Raw genomic sequence first — 20455 nt, forward strand, 5'->3', positions numbered from 1 at the left:
TAAAGAGATATTAAACAGCTGGGTACAACTACAGTAGCAGCTTACTGCTCACCATGATATTGTTTTTCATCTGTGCCTGCAGCTGTCTTTAAAGTTGTTCTTATTTTAACCCCTTGCAATTATCAGTTAGTAAAGCTCTGCATCTTCGCACTGGGTGCCACCATCTTGGATCTTACATTTGTTATGTAACTTTTAAACTGTACAAAAAAAACTGCAAAACTGTAAAACTTCAGCTCTATGTGAGATAAACTGAAGTGCAAACTTGTCAAAATGCCAGATCTTTGAAAGTGCTCCTGTCCCAGCAAAACACAATCTACAAGATGGCGGCGCCCAGTATAAAATGCAGAGCTTTACCATCTGGATTATCTAATGAGTTAAAATAATAGAACGGGATTAAAATAACCTGCAGGTAAAGGAGGAAATGCAACAGTATGATGAGTAGTAACCAAGGTAGTGTAGTTTTACTCAGCAGTTAATGTCACTTTAAGTAAAATTGTTGACCAAAGTTATTACTATTATTATTATTATTAATATTATTATGCTGACTTTTTCCCTACTCAGAGCAAATATGAACAGGTTACAATATAGTACAATCACCCATGTATTAGATACTAATACTTAAGAACCAGTATCACTAAAGAACATAGAAGTTGTTCAAAGAGAATAAATAAAAAATATACGCCTAGATTTAGAGTTCTGCGGCCAAAGGGGTACGTAGCTAACGCTGGCTTTTTTCTGGCCGCACCTTTTAAATACCGCTGGTATTGAGAGTTCACAGAATGGCTGCGTTAGGCTCCAAAAAGGAGCGTAGAGCATATTTAACGCAACTTCAACTCTCGATACCAGCGGTGCTTACGAACGCGGCCAGCTTCAAAAACGTGCTCGTGCACGATTCCCCCATAGGAAACAATGGGGCTGTTTGAGCTGAAAAAAAACCTAACACCTGCAAAAAAGCCGCGTTCAGCTCCTAACGCAACCCCATTGTTTGCTATGGGGAAACACTTCCTACGCCTGCACCTAACACTCTAACATGTACCCCGAGTCTAAACACCCCTAACCTTACACTTATTAACCCCTATTCTGCCGCCCCCGCTATCGCTGACCCCTGCATATTATCATTAACCCCTAATCTGCCGCTCCGTAAACCGCCGCTACTTACATTATCCCTATGTACCCCTAATCTGCTGCCTCTAACACCGCCGGCCCCTATATTATATTTATTAACCCCTAATCTGCCCCCCACAACGTCGCCTCCACCTGCCTACACTTATTAACCCCTAATCTGCCGAGCGGACCGCACCACTATTATAATAAAGTTATTAACCCCTAATCCGCCTCACTAACCCTATAATAAATAGTATTAACCCCTAATCTGCCCTCCCTAACATTGCCGACACCTAACTTCAATTATTAACCCCTAATCTGCCGACTGGAGCTCACCGCTATTCTAATAAATGTATTAACCCCTAAAGCTAAGTCTAACCCTAACACTAACACCCCCCTAAGTTAAATATAATTTACATCTAACGAAATTAATTAACTCTTATTAAATAAATTATTCCTATTTAAAGATAAATACTTACCTGTAAAATAAATCCTAATATAGCTACAATATAAATTATAATTATATTATAGCTATTTTAGGATTTATATTTATTTTACAGGTAACTTTGTATTTATTTTAACCAGGTACAATATCTATTAAATAGTTAAGAACTATTTAATAGCTAAAATAGTTAAAATAATTACAAAATTACCTGTAAAATAAATCCTAACCTAAGTTACAATTAAACCTAACACTACACTATCAATAAATTAATTAAATAAAATACCAACAATTATCTACAATTAAACCTAACACTACACTATCAATAAATTATTTAAATACAATATCTACAATTATCTACAATTAAACCTAACACTACACTATCAATAAATTATTTAAATACAATATCTACAAATAAATACAATGAAATAAACTAACTAAAGTACAAAAAATAAAAAAGAACTAAGTTACAAAAAATAAAAAAATATTTACAAACATTAGAAAAATATTACAACAATTTTAAACTAATTACACCTACTCTAAGCCCCCTAATAAAATAACAAAGCCCCCCAAAATAAAAAAATACCCTACCCTATTCTAAATTAAAAAAGTTCAAAGCTCTTTTACCTTACCAGCCCTGAACAGGGCCCTTTGCGGGGCATGCCCCAAAGAATTCAGCTCTTTACCTGTAAAAAAAACACATACAATACCCCCCCCCCCAACAGCCAATAGAATGCAAGCTCAATCTGATTGGCTGATTGGATCAGCCAATCGGATTGAACTTGATTCTGATTGGCTGATTCCATCAGCCAATCAGAATATTCCTACCTTAATTCCGATTGGCTGATAGAATCCTATCAGCCAATCGGAATTCGAGGGACGCCATCTTGGATGACGTCATTTAAAGGAACCGTCATTCATCGTCTAGTCGTCGGTTGAAGAGGATGTTCTGCGTCGGCTTGGAAGAAGATGGCTCCGCTCCGCTCCAGAAGAAAGAAGATTGAAGATGCGGCTTGATAGAAGACTTCATCCCGATGATGGACTTCCGACTTCAGCCCGATGATGGATTTCTTCAGCCGCCGCTTGGATCCAGACTTCAGCCCAAGGATGGACGTCACTCTTCAGCCCCCCGCTTGGGCTTGGATCAACACTTCCGAGGACCGATCGGTGAACCTGGTATGGTGAAGATAAGGTAGGAAGATCTTCAGGGGCTTAGTGTTAGGTTTATTTAAGGGGGGTTTGGGTTAGATTAGGGGTATGTGGGTGGTGGGTTGTAATGTTGGGGGGGTATTGTATGTGTTTTTTTTACAGGCAAAAGAGCTGAATTCTTTGGGGCATGCCCCGCAAAGGGCCCTGTTCAGGGCTGGTAAGGTAAAAGAGCTTTGAACTTTTTTAATTTAGAATAGGGTAGGGCATTTTTTTATTTTGGGGGGCTTTGTTATTTTATTAGGGGGCTTAGAGTAGGTGTAATTAGTTTAAAATTGTTGTAATATTTTTCTAATGTTTGTAAATATTTTTTTATTTTTTTGTAACTTAGTTCTTTTTTATTTTTTGTACTTTAGTTAGTTTATTTCATTGTATTTATTTGTAGATATTGTATTTAAATAATTTATTGATAGTGTAGTGTTAGGTTTAATTGTAGATAATTGTAGAAATTGTATTTAATTAATTTATTGCTAGTGTAGTGTTAGGTTTAATTGTAACTTAGGTTAGGATTTATTTTACAGGTAATTTTGTAATTATTTTAACTATTTTAGCTATTAAATAGTTCTTAACTATTTAATAGCTATTGTACCTGGTTAAAATAAATACAAAGTTGCCTGTAAAATAAATATAAATCCTAAAATAGCTATAATATAATTATAATTTATATTGTAGCTATATTAGGGTTTATTTTACAGGTAAGTATTTAGATTTAAATAGGAATAATTTATTTAATAAGAGTTAATTTATTTTGTTAGAATAAAATTATATTTAACTTAGGGGGGTGTTAGGGTTAGGGTTAAAATTAGCTTTAGGGGTTAAAAAATTTATTAGAGTAGCGGTGAGCTCTGATCGGCAGATTAGGGGTTAATACTTGAAGTTAGGTGTCGGCGATGTTAGGGAGGGCAGATTAGGGGTTAATACTATTTATTATAGGGTTATTGAGGCGGGAGTGAGGCGGATTAGCGGTTAATAACTTTATTATAATAGCGGTGCGGTCCGCTCGGCAGATTAGGGGTTAATAAGTGTAGGCAGGTGGAGGCGACGTTGTGGGGGGCAGATTAGGGGTTAATAAATATAATATAGGGGTCGGCGGTGTTAGGGGCAGCAGATTAGGGGTACATAAGTATAACGTAGGTGGCGGTCGGCAGATTAGGGGTTAAAAAAATGTAATCGAGTGGCGGGGATGTGGGGGGGCCTCGGTTTAGGGGTACATAGGTAGTTTATGGGTGTTAGTGTACTTTAGAGCACAGTAGTTAAGAGCTTTATAAACCGGCGTTAGCCCACAAAGCTCTTAACTACTGACTTTTTTCTGCGGCTGGAGTTTTGTCGTTAGATTTCTAACGCTCACTTCAGCCACGACTCTAAATACCGGAGTTAGAAAGATCCCATTGAAAAGATAGGATACGCAAATGACGTAAGGGGATCTGCGGTATGGAAAAGTAGCGGCTGGAAAGTGAGCGTTAGACCCTTTCCTGACTGACTCCAAATACCGGCGGTAGCCTAAAACCAGCGTTAGGAGCCTCTAACGCTGGTTTTCACGGCTACTGCCCAACTCTAAATCTAGGCCATAGTGAATAAACCTTTAGATTCTGTTATTGATATACTTTTTTTTTTATTTATAAAATATTTTCAAACTGTTCTCTTATTTTAAAGGAACATGAAAGTCAAAATAAAACTTTCTTGGTTCAGCATTCATTTTGAGATATTTTTTAATTGACTTCTATTATCAAATTAACTTCATTTTTGCAGCATCCTTTGTTGAAAAGCATAACTAGGTAGGCTTAGGAGCAGCAATGCACTACCAGGAGCAAGCTGGTAATTGGTGGCTACACACATACAGTATATATCTTGTCATTGGCTCACCAGATGTGTTCAGCTAGCTCCCAGTAGCGCATTGCTGTGTTGGAGCTGACTTTAACTATATGTTTATTAAGCTATTTGCAAGAATTAAATAAAACAGTTGTATGCACGTAATAGTGCAATAATAAAATGCTGTAACATATAAGAAATATTTGTTTTTGCACGAGCCAACAACAAGCATGTCATTTTAAAACTATCAACCCTACAGTATATTTGGCCCCCACATTGCACTGCTGCACTGAATGGAAACCAACGCAGCACTAGTCGCATGATTTGTAACTAGCGCTGCTGAGTGGATCAGTGGCGGTTTGCACATAGGACCAGCAGTGCTCTTTAGTTCCAAAGTTCTGATGTGTGTTTAACCCAGTAGTGCAAGTCTATAGTTTTATAATAACAGGCTCTAATAAATTATAGCATCTCATTATTCACCTGTTATTATGGCCCTTTTTAGGGGCACAAAAACAGTGATTCTACTGCAACATACTGTGTAATAAAGTGTGTATTTAAAAAGGCTGTACACAGTGTGAATCTCAGAGCTAACACTGACTCACAGTGCACTGCCTGTCAATCAGACTAGTGCATGAAAGTACATTTACCAGTCAGCAGATAAGTACACTATCAGCACATGGAGTTTTAGAGGCCTCTAGAGGTGTTTTTGTGTGCGTGTTTTTTTAATCTCACTTTAAAGAGTGGTGCAATAGTATGATGGGGCTGTGCAGCATACTGTAGATTCTTATGTCCCTTTAATTGTATAAGAGTGAGCAAGGACTAGATGTATTTCAGTTTTACAGTAGGAGTGAGTCCTATATATTTCTAGCATTCTAAATCACAGATTGTTCTCTCTGGGTTTTTTTTTATCACAGCACTGGTGTATGGATGCGCTTGTATCACAGTAGCTGTATTATCGTCTTTCCTTGGGGGTGGAGTTTTTCAGGTATAAGTATAGCATACCTGGCTGTGCCATTTTCTGCTTATACTACCTCAACACTCACTAACTGCTGTCTTTATTTTTACCAGGGCTCTTTATTAATAATGGGAGTGGTCAGTGGCCCTTTACTTGGAGCATTTGTCCTTGGGATGTTCTTCGTGTCCTGCAACAGTATCGTAAGTTAGGTCCCATGGGGTGTGTTACTAACACATTAGAGCAGAGCTTTCCAAACTTTTCATGTTGGTGACAAACTATTTAGACCTACATAATTTTGTGACACAGTAATTCATCTGTACTAGCTAACAGGAGGTTAAACTAACTTGTTTTAAGAGATACGGACACACACATAAATTATATAATAACAAAATGTATTGACAAGTAACAGTATGTATGTGCAAGAATTAAAAAAAAGTTTAACACCAATAGCTACTTACTATTTTAATGAAATGTATGAGGTTGATGGGATGAACACAGTTTCTGAATAATTGGTGGAATATTAGATAATGACACTCGTATAAGCCGCCAATAGGAATAGTTTCAGTTCCTGCCTAGCTGCGCCAGTTGGTTAAGATGATCTGTGACCCACTAGGTATCAATCATGTGATATGCAGAAAGTCGGAAACCCCCAAAAAATTTAAATTAAAAAAAGATTGTGCTGAAGCAGGGACACGCCTACAAACTGCCACCGACACACAGTTTGGGAAGCACTGCATTAGAGGAATAAAAGTTGAGCATGTGGTTTAGTATTGTCAAGGTTAGGTGTATGTAGGGACATGTCCATGTCTAGTTAACAGAGATTGCAATATATATATATATGTATTTGTGATGGATTTTATGTATACTATTTATGCTGTGTGCAAGCAGAAATGTTCTACAATATGGTCACATAAGGGTCACTGCAAATGCTAAGAGAGTTGTTAGAAGATGAGTGAATAGTCTGATGGTTTTCTTACTGTATATCTCCTATTGCCAGGGTGTGTGCTCCGGCTTGGTGGTGGGCTTGGTTATGTGCTTATGGCTGGCAGTAGGAGGTACACTTTATCCTCCTACCGCAGAGATGATGGGAGTCTTACCAACCTATACAGACCACTGCCCTTTATATAACTCCAGTGACGGCATCATCTATGGACCAATCCTTCAAAGAAACATCACAGCACCTGAGTATGGGTAAGAGTTGTAATGACATCCCTTCTTACACTCAGACAATTAGATGTTATTGAACATAATGTAATCTAGACAGGGGTGGAACTACCATTGACTGTGCACATTTTGTTAATGGAAGTAAATTGGAAAGTTGTTTACAATTGCATGCTCTATCTGAATCATGAAAGTTTAATTTTGACTTGAATGTCCCTTTAAGTCAGTTCAGAAACCACCAAGCTAGAATATATTTGCAGAAAGGGAGTAGAAAGGATTTGACCCTGTAACACTCTGACATACACCAAATATTTGTTAGCAGGATAGGCTTTAATATGAGTCGGCTTCAACTGTGAAGAAACTGATTTGTCAGTAAGTGTAGACCTTATTTTCCCTCACCCTCTCATGAATCCTATACACATTGGTGGGTTAGTACCAAAACTAAATCATGTAAAGGCAGAAGAGGGTAAAATCTCTGCCTAGTATGAGAAAGCAGTGTTGTTTGTGCCGACAAAAGCACATTGAATTGGTAGTTTTTACTTAAAGTGATGGTAAACTCCATTTTATGTAAATAGTTAATTAACATCAATTAATTTAATCAATGTGACACACCAAATATCATCTAATCAAGTATATTTGTAATTACTTACAATCCTTTTATTAGTATGACATTCTTATGCGATCCATCTCCAGCCCCCTGTGATGTCATATTCTTTGTTTGTTTTTTGTCCAATCGGTAAGCCTTCTAAGGAACCCGCTATACGCCTGTGCAATATAGCATTCTTCTTACAATATGCTCCTCCAATCAGGAACGTTTAAATTCCGTGACGATTTGCGCGTTCATGTTTTTGCACTGCATGCATTGATTGACACTTCAACACGGCACGCCAGAGTAATCATATTTTTTAAATATAATTTATAACTATGTATATTTGATTTATAAATATATGAAATAGTAATAGACTTAGGCCTAGATTTGGAGTTTGGCGGTAGCCGTGAAAACCAGCGTTAGAGGCTCCTAACGCTGGTTTTAGGCTACCTCCGGTATTTGGAGTCAGTCAAAAAAGGGTCTAACGCTCACTTTTTAGCCGCGACTTTTCCATACCGCAGATCCCCTTACGTCAATTGCGTATCCTATCTTTTCAATGGGATTTTTCTAACTCCGGTATTTAGAGTCGTGTCTGAAGTGAGCGTTAGACATCTAACGACAAAACTCCAGCCGCAGAAAAAAGTCAGTAGTTAAGAGCTTTCTGGGCTAACTCCGGTTCATAAAGCTCTTAACTACTGTACTCTAAAGTACACTAACACCCATAAACTACCTATGTACCCCTAAACCGAGGCCCCCCCACATCGCCGCCACTCAATTTAATTTTTTTAACCCCTAATCTGCCGACCGCCACCTACGTTATCCTTATGTACCCCTAATCTGCTGCCCCTAACACCGCCGACCCCTATATTATATTTATTAACCCCTAACCTGCCCCCCACAACGTCGCAGCCAGCTACCTACAATAATTAACCCCTAATCTGCCGACCGCAAAGAGCCGCCACCTACATTATAGCTATGTACCCCTAATCTGCTGCCCCTAACACCGCCGACCCCTATATTATATTTATTAACCCCTAATCTGCTCCCCACAACGTCGCCTCCACCTGCCTACACTAATTAACCCCTAATCTGCCGAGCGGACCGCACCGCTATCATAATAAAGTTATTAACCCCTAATCCACCTCACTAACCCTATAATAAATAGTATTAACCCCTAATCTGCCCTCCCTAACATCGCCGACACCTAACTTCAAACATTAACCCCTAATCTGCCGACTGGAGCTCACCGCTATTCTAATAAATGTATTAACCCCTAAAGCTAAGTCTAACCCTAACACTAACACCCCCTAACTTAAATATAATTTAAATCTAACGAAATAAATTAACTCTTATTAAATAAATTATTCCTATTTAAAGCTAAATACTTACCTGTAAAATAAATCCTAATATAGCTACAATATAAATTATAATTATATTATAGCTATTTTAGGATTAATATTTATTTTACAGGTAACTTTGTATTTATTTTAACCAGGTACAATAGCTATTAAATAGTTAAGAACTATTTAACAGCTAAAATAGTTAAAATAATTACAAAATTACCTGTAAAATAAATCCTAACCTAAGTTACAATTAAACCTAACACTACACTATCAATAAATTAATTAAATACAATACCTACAAATAACTACAATGAAATAAACTAACTAAAGTACAAAAAATAAAAAAGAACTAAGTTACAAAAAATAAAAAAATATTTACAAACATAAGAAAAATCTTACAACAATTTTAAACTAATTACACCTACTCTAAGCCCCCTAATAAAATAACAAAGCCCCCCAAAATAAAAAATGCCCTACCCTATTCTAAATTACTAAAGTTCAAAGCTCTTTTACCTTACCAGCCCTGAACAGGGCCCTTTGCGGGGCATGCCCCAAAGAATTCAGCTCTTTTGCCTGTAAAAAAAAACATACAATACCCCCCCAACATTACAACCCACCACCCACAAACCCCTAATCTAACCCAAACCCCCCTTAAATAAACCTAACACTAAGCCCCTGAAGATCATCCTACCTTGTCTTCACCATACCAGGTTCACCGATCGGTCCTGGCTCCAAAATCTTCATCCAACCCAAGCGGGGGCTGGCGATCCATCCTCTGGCGGCTGAAGAGGTCCAGAAGAGGCTCCAAAGTCTTCATCCTATCCGGGAAGAAGAGTAGATCCGGACCGGCAACCATCATCTTCCAAGCGGCATCTTCTATCTTCATCCGATGAGGACCGGCTCCATCCTGAAGACCTCCACCGCGGACCCATCTTCATCCGGCGACGTCCAACTGAAGAATGACGGTTCCTTTAAGGGACGTCATCCAAGATGGCGTCCCTCGAATTCCGATTGGCTGATAGGATTCTATCAGCCAATCGGAATTAAGGTAGGAATATTCTGATTGGCTGATGGAATCAGCCAATCAGAATCAAGTTCAATCTGATTGGCTGATCCAATCAGCCAATCAGATTGAGCTCGCATTCTATTGGCTGTTCCGATCAGCCAATAGAATGCAAGCTCAATCTGATTGGCTGATTGGATCATCTTGGATGACGTCCCTTAAAGGAACCGTCATTCTTCAGTTGGACGTCGCCGGATGAAGATGGGTCCGCGGTGGAGGTCTTCAGGATGGAGCCGGTCCTCATCGGATGAAGATAGAAGATGCCGCTTGGAAGATGATGGTTGCCGGTCCGGATCTACTCTTCTTCCCGGATAGGATGAAGACTTTGGAGCCTCTTCTGGACCTCTTCAGCCACCGGATGATGGATCGCCAGCCCCCGCTTGGGTTGGATGAAGATTTTGGAGCCAGGACCGATCGGTGAACCTGGTATGGTGAAGATAAGGTAGGATGATCTTCAGGGGCTTAGTGTTAGGTTTATTTAAGGGGGGTTTGGGTTAGATTAGGGGTATGTGGGTGGTGGGTTGTAATGTTGGGGGGGGGTATTGTATGTTTTTTTTTACAGGCAAAAGAGCTGAATTCTTTGGGGCATGCCCCGCAAAGGGCCCTGTTCAGGGCTGGTAAGGTAAAAGAGCTTTGAACTTTAGTAATTTAGAATAGGGTAGGGCATTTTTTATTTTGGGGGGCTTTGTTATTTTATTAGGGGGATTAGAGTAGGTGTAATTAGTTTAAAATTGTTGTAAGATTTTCCTTATGTTTGTAAATATTTTTTTATTTTTTGTAACTTAGTTCTTTTTTATTTTTTGTACTTTAGTTAGTTTATTTCATTGTAGTTATTTGTAGATATTGTATTTAATTAATGTATTGATAGTGTAGTGTTAGGTTTAATTGTAGATAATTGTAGATATTTTATTTAATTAATTTAATGATAGTGTAGTGTTAGGTTTAATTGTAACTTAGGTTAGGATTTATTTTACAGGTAATTTTGTTATTATTTTAACTAGGTAACTATTAAATAGTTATTAACTATTTAATAGCTATTGTACCTGGTTAAAATAATTACAAAGTTACCTGTAAAATAAATATTAATCCTAAAATAGCTATAATATAATTATAATTTATAGTGTAGCTATATTAGGATTTATTTTACAGGTAAGTATTTAGCTTTAAATAGGAATAATTTATTTAATAAGAGATAATTAATTTTGTTAGATTAAAATTATATTTAACTTAGGGGGGTGTTAGGGTTAGACTTAGCTTTAGGGGTTTATACATTTATTAGAATAGCGGTGAGCTCCAGTCGGCAGATTAGGGGTTAATGTTTGAAGTTAGGTGTCGGCGATGTTAGGGAGGGCAGATTAGGGGTTAATACTATTTATTATAGGGTTAGTGAGGCGGATTAGGGGTTAATAACTTTATTATAGTAGCGCTCAGGTCCGGTCGGCAGATTAGGGGTTAATAAGTGTAGGCAGGTGGAGGCGATGTTGTGGGGGGCAGATTAGGGGTTAATAAATATAATATAGGGGTTGGTGGTGTTAGGGGCAGCAGATTAGGGGTACATAGGGATAATGTAAGTAGCGGCGGTTTACGGAGCGGCAGATTAGGGGTTAATAATAATATGCAGGGGTCAGCGATAGCGGGGGCGGCAGATTAGGGGTTAATAAGTGTAAGGTTAGGGGTGTTTAGACTCGGGGTTCATGTTAGAGTGTTAGGTGCAGACGTAGGAAGTGTTTCCCTATAGCAAACAATGTGGCTGCGTTAGGAGCTGAACGCGGCTTTTTTGCAGGTGTTAGGTTTTTTTTCAGCTCAAACAGCCCCATTGTTTCCTATGGGGGAATCGTGCACGAGCACGTTTTTGAGGCTGGCCGCGTCCGTAAGCAACTCTGGTATCGAGAGTTGCAGTGGCGTTAAATATGCTCTACGCTCCTTTTTTGGAGCCTAACGCAGCCATTCTGTGGACTCTCAATACCAGAGTTATTTTAAAGGTGCGGCCAGAAAAAAGCCAGCGTTAGCTACGCGGGTCGTTACCGACAAAACTCTAAATCTAGCCGTTACTGATTTATAACTATTTTAATAGAAATTGCTGGTTTTCTAAGGGACCGATCGCTCGCTCACTCGTTCTCATCACTGTTTACCTGTTACACATCATTTAAACCACTGCGCATGCGGTAATAATATCCATGTCGGGAGCGTGCAATTGCTCTGACGTGCAGAGCGGGTGGGACCGCAATAGACTCACATAGATTTTGTGTAAGGAATCAGAGGGGCGGAGCTAAGCAGCGCTAAAACGGATTGGGAATATGTGTTAATTATACTAAAAGCAAGTATAAACAATTATTAATTTTAATGCGGTTTGATTACTGTTATATTAAACATTAGAAATCTGGTATTTACCCACAAGGGAGTTTACCATCACTTTAAAATTTCCCTCTTTTCAGGGGCTGGTCCCACTTTCTTAAAGGGACACTGAATGTCTTTTTTAATGTAGTCATTTGTACTTGCAGGTTTTACTTTTGCTCCCTGCATGTCATGTACTACAGTAGGAAAGTGATAGTGAACTGCACATCTAGCTGGAAAACAGAGCTTAAGGGACAGTCAACTCAAATTTTTTTATTGTTTTTAAAGATAGATAATCCCTTTATTACCCATTCACCAGTTTTGCACAGAAAGCATGGTTATATTAATAAACGTTTTACCTCTGTGATTACCTTGTATCTAAGCATCATCTGACAGCCCCCTGATCACATGACTTTATCTATAGACTTGCTCTTCAGCCAATTAGTGCTGTGTTGCTAGAATGCACAGGCGTTAGCACTGTCTTTAGGGATTTAGAAACAGACAGAAGGTTAGAGGTTTAAATGTTATAAAGTATGTTAATAACCATGTTTTTTGTGCTAAGCTGGAGAATGGTTAGTAAAGGACTTATCTATCTTTTTAAACAATAACAATTTTTGTGTTGACTGTTCCTTTAGTGCACCTAGCTGCAAGGAAAAGGTGCGGATCATGTGATTATGCAGTAGGATGGTAGTGGAGGAAAATAGCCACTCAGCAGTAGAGTTTAGATACATAAAGCCAAACATGCAACTGATAAACCCTGGCTGTATAAAAATAAAATTTGCATACTGTTATATTGCCCCATTTTTTTCAGGTTACCCTTGAATATATCTTTTTCACATCAGGGTAACAAAGATAAAAGGTATTAGGGTTTAGTAGTTAATATATTCACATGTATGCTGGAATAGGTATTCATTCACATTATAATTGTATCCATTCCTACTTAGGTCGAGCAACATCCAAGATTTCTACTCCCTGTCTTATCTCTATTATGCTGCCCTAGGAACTTTCAGCACAATTCTTGTTGGAGTCCTGGTTAGTCAGTTTACAGGTAATTAATCCTGTGAACCTCTCTGCCAGTATGGACAAGAGCTTAAGGAAGGTCATATGGATAACCATCCATCCTAATATTCTCTTGTTTAGGGCCTAAGAAGAGAGAAGACATTTCGCAAAGTTTGATATGGTGGGACTTAGACACAAGATCCTACATTCAACCAATCAAATCAATCGAAAAGAAAGAGAGAGGGACAGAAGAGACTGAAATAAAGGTGAGGCCATAAAGTCCTATGATATAACAAACTTCAAGAGTGTAATGCAGGGATATAACGTAAAATCTCATGTGAAAGGTCTGTTAAAGGGACAGTTTACCCTAATTTTTTTTCTCCCCTTTAATTTGTTCCAAATGATCCATTTTACCGTCTGGAGTATATTAAATGTTTTACAAGTAGCTCCTTTAACTTTATATCAGCAATTAGAATAGCTGATATTGCCTGTGGCATCCCTACCTATACTGAAAGTTTCTATATTTAGGTATAGGCAGGGTTGCCACCCATCCCTTAACACTTATAAGTTACACATGGTGCAGGGTGTGCAGGGAGGAATATGAATAGTGCTATCCAGAAACACAATACATGTTCCTCCCTGCACACCATGCAGCATGTGTAACTCATAAGTGTCCAGGAAAACATGGCTGAGGTGGTAACCCTAGGTATAGGCTATAGAGAAGCTGTGTAAACATAGCCAGCAGAATAAATTACACTGCCAGTAGGCAGGGCCACCTTCAGGGGGTGAATAGGGTGACTCCTGTCAGGGGCCTAGTGGGCCCCATGAGGCAAGCACAACTATTTTTTTTTTTACATTTTGGCAGCCACCAGAGGGCGCTACAGCAGAGTGCTATTGAGCATGGGAAATGTCATTACAAGGAGTAAAGCATTAGCATTTAAGAGGATTTCTGAGTGTGCACTAAACCACTATGCACAGTGTGAGACAGACTTGGCACTTCAGATTGTACAGTGTGGGCCAGAGTAAGGCGGCAGATTACTTTCATTTTCAGAGTAGGTAGGACTTAATTAGTAAATGTTTTCTTTCTAATGACACAGTGAGTCCACAGATCATCTCTAATTACTATTGGGAATATCTCTCCTGGCCAGCAGGAGAAGGCAAAGGGCACCACAGCAAAGCTGTTAAGTATCACCTCCCTTCCCTCCAACCCCAGTCATTCTCTTTGCCTACGTTAAAAGCAAGGAGGTGGTATAGTTTAGGTGTCTGAAAGAAGATTCTTCAATCAAGATTGTATTATTTGAAAGCAGAGCAAGATTGTTCTGCTCCTTCCTGGGGTTTAGCCATAGCCCATGTCAGTCTCTTCAGTAGAGCAGTGGTTGCTTTTAAGCAATTGGGAACTTGTGGGGTATAATCCTCACTGTGCCTCCCAAATAGTTGTTGCTACCCTAACTCGAAAGCCTGAGTAAGATTACTCAGTCTTTCTTTTTTTTCCACAGGTCCATGTGAGGGAGAATGCCTCTCAAACCTAGTGAGCTGCCCTGCTGCCAGGCAGATTTACATTAAGGTTAGTGCTAAATTTATTTTTCTAAGCAAGAAAAAAATATTGGCACTTTAACAGTTAGCTCCGTATGAGACATTAGATGCATTAATCCTATTATGGGTTAATAGGATAATGTGAGGCAGTTTGTGCAGACACTGGGGACGAGAGAACTAATTTTTTTTATAGGCTCAGTTTGGTTTTTGTTTCCGGGCAGCTCTGGATTGAGTACGGATTTTCTTTACTATTGACTCCGGCAACCAGCAGGACAGGTAGGCACCTCAGCAGAGCTAGCTGAGGTGTAGAGGCTGTCTGGGGTTCTATAGAGCTGCTGCTTTTTTATTAGTAAATCAAAAGTTACTTTAAAATTTAAAGGGACATTAACGTTTTTTTTTGCCACAATTTTAAAGTTAAATAAAAGTATTTTATTTTTTATTTGTTCATTTATTGGATAAAGATGGACCAAGAGGCCCTGCAAAATGTTACTTGTACTTTGTGTTTTTATGCTAATGTGGAACCACCAATCCCTTTTTGTTCCTCATGTATTGAGAAAACATTGCCTTACAGGGATAGACTTTTTGAATTTGAGTCATCTTTGTCTAAGGCGAATGCTGTTCAGGGGTCTCCTGTTCGAGATATGCTTTCTCCTCAGCTTTCTCAAGAGTCCCAAACATTATTGTCTACACATGCAGCGCCCTGCGTTTCCTCTCACACTCCGGTTGGAGTTACGTTGCAAGACATTGCTACCCACATATCTTCTGTGCTAACTGATTCGCTGTCTGCTTTTCCCATGCTGCAGGGAAAGCGCAATAGGAAATCTAAGGAATCAGTGAGTAAGGTTTCTGACACAGTCGTGGCTATTCCGAATGTTCCTTCCCAGAAGTCTGAGGAGGAAGATACTTCAGTAGCATCTGAGGGTGAAATCTCAGACTCAGACAGTGTAATTCCTTCTTCTGATGCTGAAGTCGTATCCTATACAAACGGTGTGACCTGGTCACACAAGGGGGCGCTACAATATGCTATATGAAAGGTAAAATAGTGTCGGATTGGCATGTCTGTAATAAGAAGTATAAAACAAACAGAAATAAATCTTATATACAAATTGGAATGATTCTTAAAACACCATTGACATATAAAACAAAGTATAATGTCCTTGGAAAGGTATAAGCTGCTTTTCAAGTGGTGGCTGCCTCCTCCTCACTGGCAGGTCCAGGTGATACTATACAAAAAGGAAAATAACAGAGGGGCGCCTCATGTGATGTATCGTCAGATGTAAACACAATGAATTCAAAAGATAGCCAAATGGGTACTCACATACTCCAAGAACACATTGATGTGTTAGTAGGGACAGGCTGCAGATTATTACAGGTGTGACAGCTCACCCATTTAGTCACGCTTTCAATGATGTGATGCTGGAGAATTACAGGAAACACAGGAAAGGAGCACTACATGTGCAGACCATTAAGAGAATAAACAGCAAAGTTGTACTGGATATAAAATGGGTACTCACATGCTCCAAAAGCACACCAATGTGCTGGTGGGAACAGGCTGCAGATTTAGGCAGGTGTGGCAGCTCACCTCAAGGCACAATCTCAAATGCTGTGAGGTAGTAGATCCAATTTTCCAAAGTAAACTTGCACCAAATGTTAGGGATATCTCTTGTAAAGGATGTCAGGCAGAAAGTAGGTAGAGTGATCCACTCGCAGATGAATTAAAAAAATATAATTTATTAAAAACACAAAAATAAAATACAACAACACAAAGGTTTGTTGTGGCAAGTAGACCAAGGGGTTAACAGTGTGGACCCCAATATTTGCAACGCGTTTCTCGGTTAGCAAACCGTTTCATCAGGCATAATGATTATATGGCCTGGCCTCAGTTAGCTTCAGCCCAGTTTATCAGGTTTCAATCGGACAACATACCTTCAGTGGCTTACATCAACCATCAAGGGAGGAACTCGGAGTTCCTTGGCCATGACAGAGGTAGGAAATATTATTCAGTGGGCAGAGACCCACAATTGCTGTCTATCTGCGATCCACATTCCAGGAGTGGACAATTGGGAAGCGGATTTTCTGAGCAGACAGACCTTTCACCTGTGGGAGTGAGAACTTCATCCGGAGGTGTTTTCCAACTTGATTCTCAAATGGGGACAGCTGGAGCTGGATCTCATGGCATCTCGACAGAATGCCAAGCTCCCGAGGTACATGTCAAGGTCAAGGGATCCTCAGGCTGCACTGATAGATGCTCTGGCGGTTCCTTGGAATTTCAGTCTAGCATACCTATTTCCTCCGTTCACTCTCCTTCCACGGGTCATTGCTCGAATCAAACAGGAGAAGGCGTTGGTGATCCTCATTGCACCGGCATGGCCTCACAGGATTGGGTATGCAGATCTAGTGGAGATGTCTCCTCTTCCACCTTGGAGACTTCCACTTAGGAAGGAACTTCTACTTCAAGGGCCCTTCCTTCATCCAAATCTTGTTTCTCTGAAGCTGACTGCTTGGAGATTGAACACTTAATTCTATCAAAGCACAGGTTTTTGAAGTCGGTTCTTGAGACCTTGATTCAGGCTCATAAGCCTGTGATTAGAAAGATTTACCATAAGATAAGGCGTAAATATCTGTATTGGTGTGAATCCCGAGGCTACTCTTGGCGTAGAGTTCGGATTCCTAGAATTTTGTACCAGACGTGCAATCTTTCTGTCAGGCCTTGGTCAGAATCAGACCTGTGTTCAAACCTGTTACTCCTCCCTGAAGTCTTAAACTTGTTCTTAAAGTTCTTCAGCAGGCTCTATTTGAGCCTATGCATTCCTTAGATATTAAGATGTTATCTTGGAAAGTTTTGTTTCTTGTTGCAATTTCTTCTGCTTGTAGAGTCTGGGAGCTCTCGGCGTTGCGGTGTGAATTTCCTTACCTTATATTTCATCCAGATAAGGTAGTTCTGCGTACTAAGTTAGGTTTTCTTCCTAAAGTGGTTTCGTATAGGAACATTAATCAAGAAATTGTTGTTCCTTCTTTGTGTCCTAACCCTTCTTCTCATAAAGAATGTTTGCTGCACAACCTAGATGTGGTACGTGTGCTGAAATACTATTTACAGGTGACTAAGGATTTTCGCCAGTCTTCTGCATTGTTTGTTGTTTTCTCTGAGAAACGCAAGGGTCATCAAGCTACAGCTACTTCTCTTTCTTTGTGGCTGAAGACTATAATTTGCTTGTCCTATGAAACTGCTGGACAGCAGCCTCCTGAGAGAGTCACGGTTCATTCCACGAGGGTTGTTTCCTCTTCCTGGGCATTCAAAAATGATGCTTCTGTGGAACAGATTTGCAAGGCTGCAACTTGGTCCTCTCTACACACTTTTTCAAAATTCTATAAATTTGATACTTTTGCCTCAGCTGAGGCTTCTTTTGGGAGAAAGGTTCTTCAAGCAGTGGTGCCTTCTGTTTAGGTTCCCTGTCTTGTCCCTCCCTTATCTGTGTCCTCTAGCTTGGGTATTGATTCCCAATAATAATTAGAGATGATCCGTGGATTCACTGTGTCATTAGAAAGAAAACAAAATGTATGCTTACCTGATAAATGTATTTATTTCTTGACACAGTGAGTCCACGGTCCATCCTGTTTATTTAGACAGGCTTTGTGTTGTAAACCTCAGGCACGTCTGCACCTTGTGTTACTTCCTTTCTCTCTTTTTCCTTCGGTTGAATGACTGGGATTGGAGGGAAGGAAGGTGATACTTAACAGCTTTGCTGTGGTGCTCTTTGCCTCCTCCTGCTGGCCAGGAGAGATATTCCCAATTGTAACTTTAGTGTGGTAGTTGTGTGGTGAGGCCAGAGGTCCATAAAAACACATTCTTTTAGCAATATGCAGCAGTGTATTTATGATTATTTGACAATGCTGAATAAATTCTATATTTAAAACCATGCAGAAATGTTTCCTCCTTAATACACAAATGGTAGGTGGCGTTTTGGCAGATATGATTCTTTTATTTATATATTTTTTTTAACTTCTTAATGACCAGAGCACTTTTCCATTTTCTTTCCGTTTGGGACAAGGCTATTTTTACATTTTTGCGGAGTTTGTGTTTAGCTGTAATTTTTCTCTTACTCATTTACTGTACCCACACATATTATATACCGGTTTTCTTGCCATTAAATGGAATTTCTAAAGATACCATTATGTTTATCATATCCTATAATTTACTATAAAAAATGATAAAATATGAGGAAAAATTGAAAAAAATACACTTTTTATAACTTTGACCCCCAAAATCTGTTACACATCTACAACCACCAAAAAACACCCATGCTAAATAGTTTCTAAATTTTGTCCTGAGTTTAAAAATACCCAATGTTTACATGTTCTTTGCTTTTTTTACAAGTTATAGGGCCATAAATACAAGTAGCACTTTGCTATTTCCAAACTACTTTATTTTAAAATTAGCGCTAGCTACATTGGAACACTGATATCTTTCAGGAATCCCTGAATATTCCTTGACATGTATATATATTTTTTTTAGAAGACATCCCAAAGTATTGATCTAGGCCCATTTTGGTATATTTCATGCCACCATTTCACCGCCAAATGCGATCAAATAAAAAAAATTGTTCACTTTTTCACAAATTGTTTCACAAACTTTAGGTTTCTCACTGAAATTATTTACAAACAACTTGTGCAATTATGGCATAAATGGTTGTAAATGCTTCTCTGGGATCCCCTTTGTTCAGAAATAGCAGACATATATGGCTTTGGCGTTTCTTTTTGGTAATTAGAAGGCCGCTAAATGTCACTGCGCACCACACGTGTATTACGCCTAGCAGTGAAGGGGTTAATTAGGAAGCATGTAGGGAGCTTGTAGGGTTAATTTTAGCTTTAGTGTAGTGTAGTAAACAACCCCAAGTATTGATCTTGGCCAATTTTGGTATATTTCATGCCACCATTTCACCGCCAAATGCGATCAAATTTAAAAAAAACATTACATTTTTCACAATTTTAGGTTTCTCACTGAAATTATTTACAAACAGCTTGTGCAATTATGGCACAAATGGTTGTAAATGCTTCTCTGGGGTCCCCTTTGTTCAGAAATAGCAGACATATATGGCTTTGGAGTTTTTAGGGTTAATTTTAGCTTTAGTATAGTAGACAACCCAAAGTATTGATCTAGGCCCATTTTGGTATATTTCATGCCACCATTTCACCGACAAATGCGATCAAATAAAAAAAATTGTTCACTTTTTCACAAACTTTTCACAGACTTTAGGTTTCTCACTGAAATTATTTACAAACAGCTTGTGCAATTATGGCACAAATGGTTGTAAATGCTTCTCTGGGATCCCCTTTGTTCAGAAATAGCAGACATTTATGGTTTTGGCATTGCTTTTTGGCAATTAGAAGGCTGCCAAATGCCTCTGCGCATCACATGTGTATTATGTCTAGCAGTGAAGGGGTTAATTAGGGAGCTTGTAGGGTTAATTTTAGCTTTAGTGTAGAGATCAGCCTCCCACCTGACACATCAGACCCCCTGATCCCTCCCAAACAGCTCTCTTCCATCCCCCACCCCACAATTGTCCCCGCCATCTTAAAGGGACAGTATACTGTAAAATCGTTTTTCCCTTAATGTGTTTACAATTGCTTTTTTTACTAACTGCAAAAAAATGTATGAAAATTAGCTTTTTAAGGTTTATTTGTGTATATTAAAGCTCTTATTTTGTGTTTTGAAGCCACAACCTAATAAAATGGGTTGAGCTTGTAGGTATAATCAGATCTCATTACTTTATCACATTGTGTAAATATACCTGCTTCTTTATCTTATATATGTTCATAAAACAATAACCATTACTTGGAGAGAACAATGGAAAATCAAGATTTTATTACCTTATCTCTGCTATATCCCACTAGGAGTGTAATTTCTTCTGCTGTTTGT

General features: G+C 38.9%; 1 protein-coding gene across 1 annotated transcript in view; it reads left to right on the top strand.

The window, feature by feature from the left end:
- The window catches only part of LOC128647250 (sodium/iodide cotransporter-like), a 122059-nt gene that overhangs the window by 70913 nt on the left and 30691 nt on the right, over positions 1-20455 (top strand). The window contains exons 11-16 of the mRNA XM_053700043.1: positions 5476-5546; positions 5630-5716; positions 6514-6701; positions 11665-11676; positions 12957-13054; positions 13147-13271. Coding sequence (XP_053556018.1) covers positions 5476-5546; positions 5630-5716; positions 6514-6701; positions 11665-11676; positions 12957-13054; positions 13147-13271 — 581 coding nt within the window. The remainder of the gene's footprint in view (positions 1-5475; positions 5547-5629; positions 5717-6513; positions 6702-11664; positions 11677-12956; positions 13055-13146; positions 13272-20455) is intronic.

This window comes from Bombina bombina, chromosome 2 (genome assembly GCF_027579735.1).
Source record: "Bombina bombina isolate aBomBom1 chromosome 2, aBomBom1.pri, whole genome shotgun sequence".
NCBI lineage: Eukaryota > Metazoa > Chordata > Amphibia > Anura > Bombinatoridae > Bombina > Bombina bombina.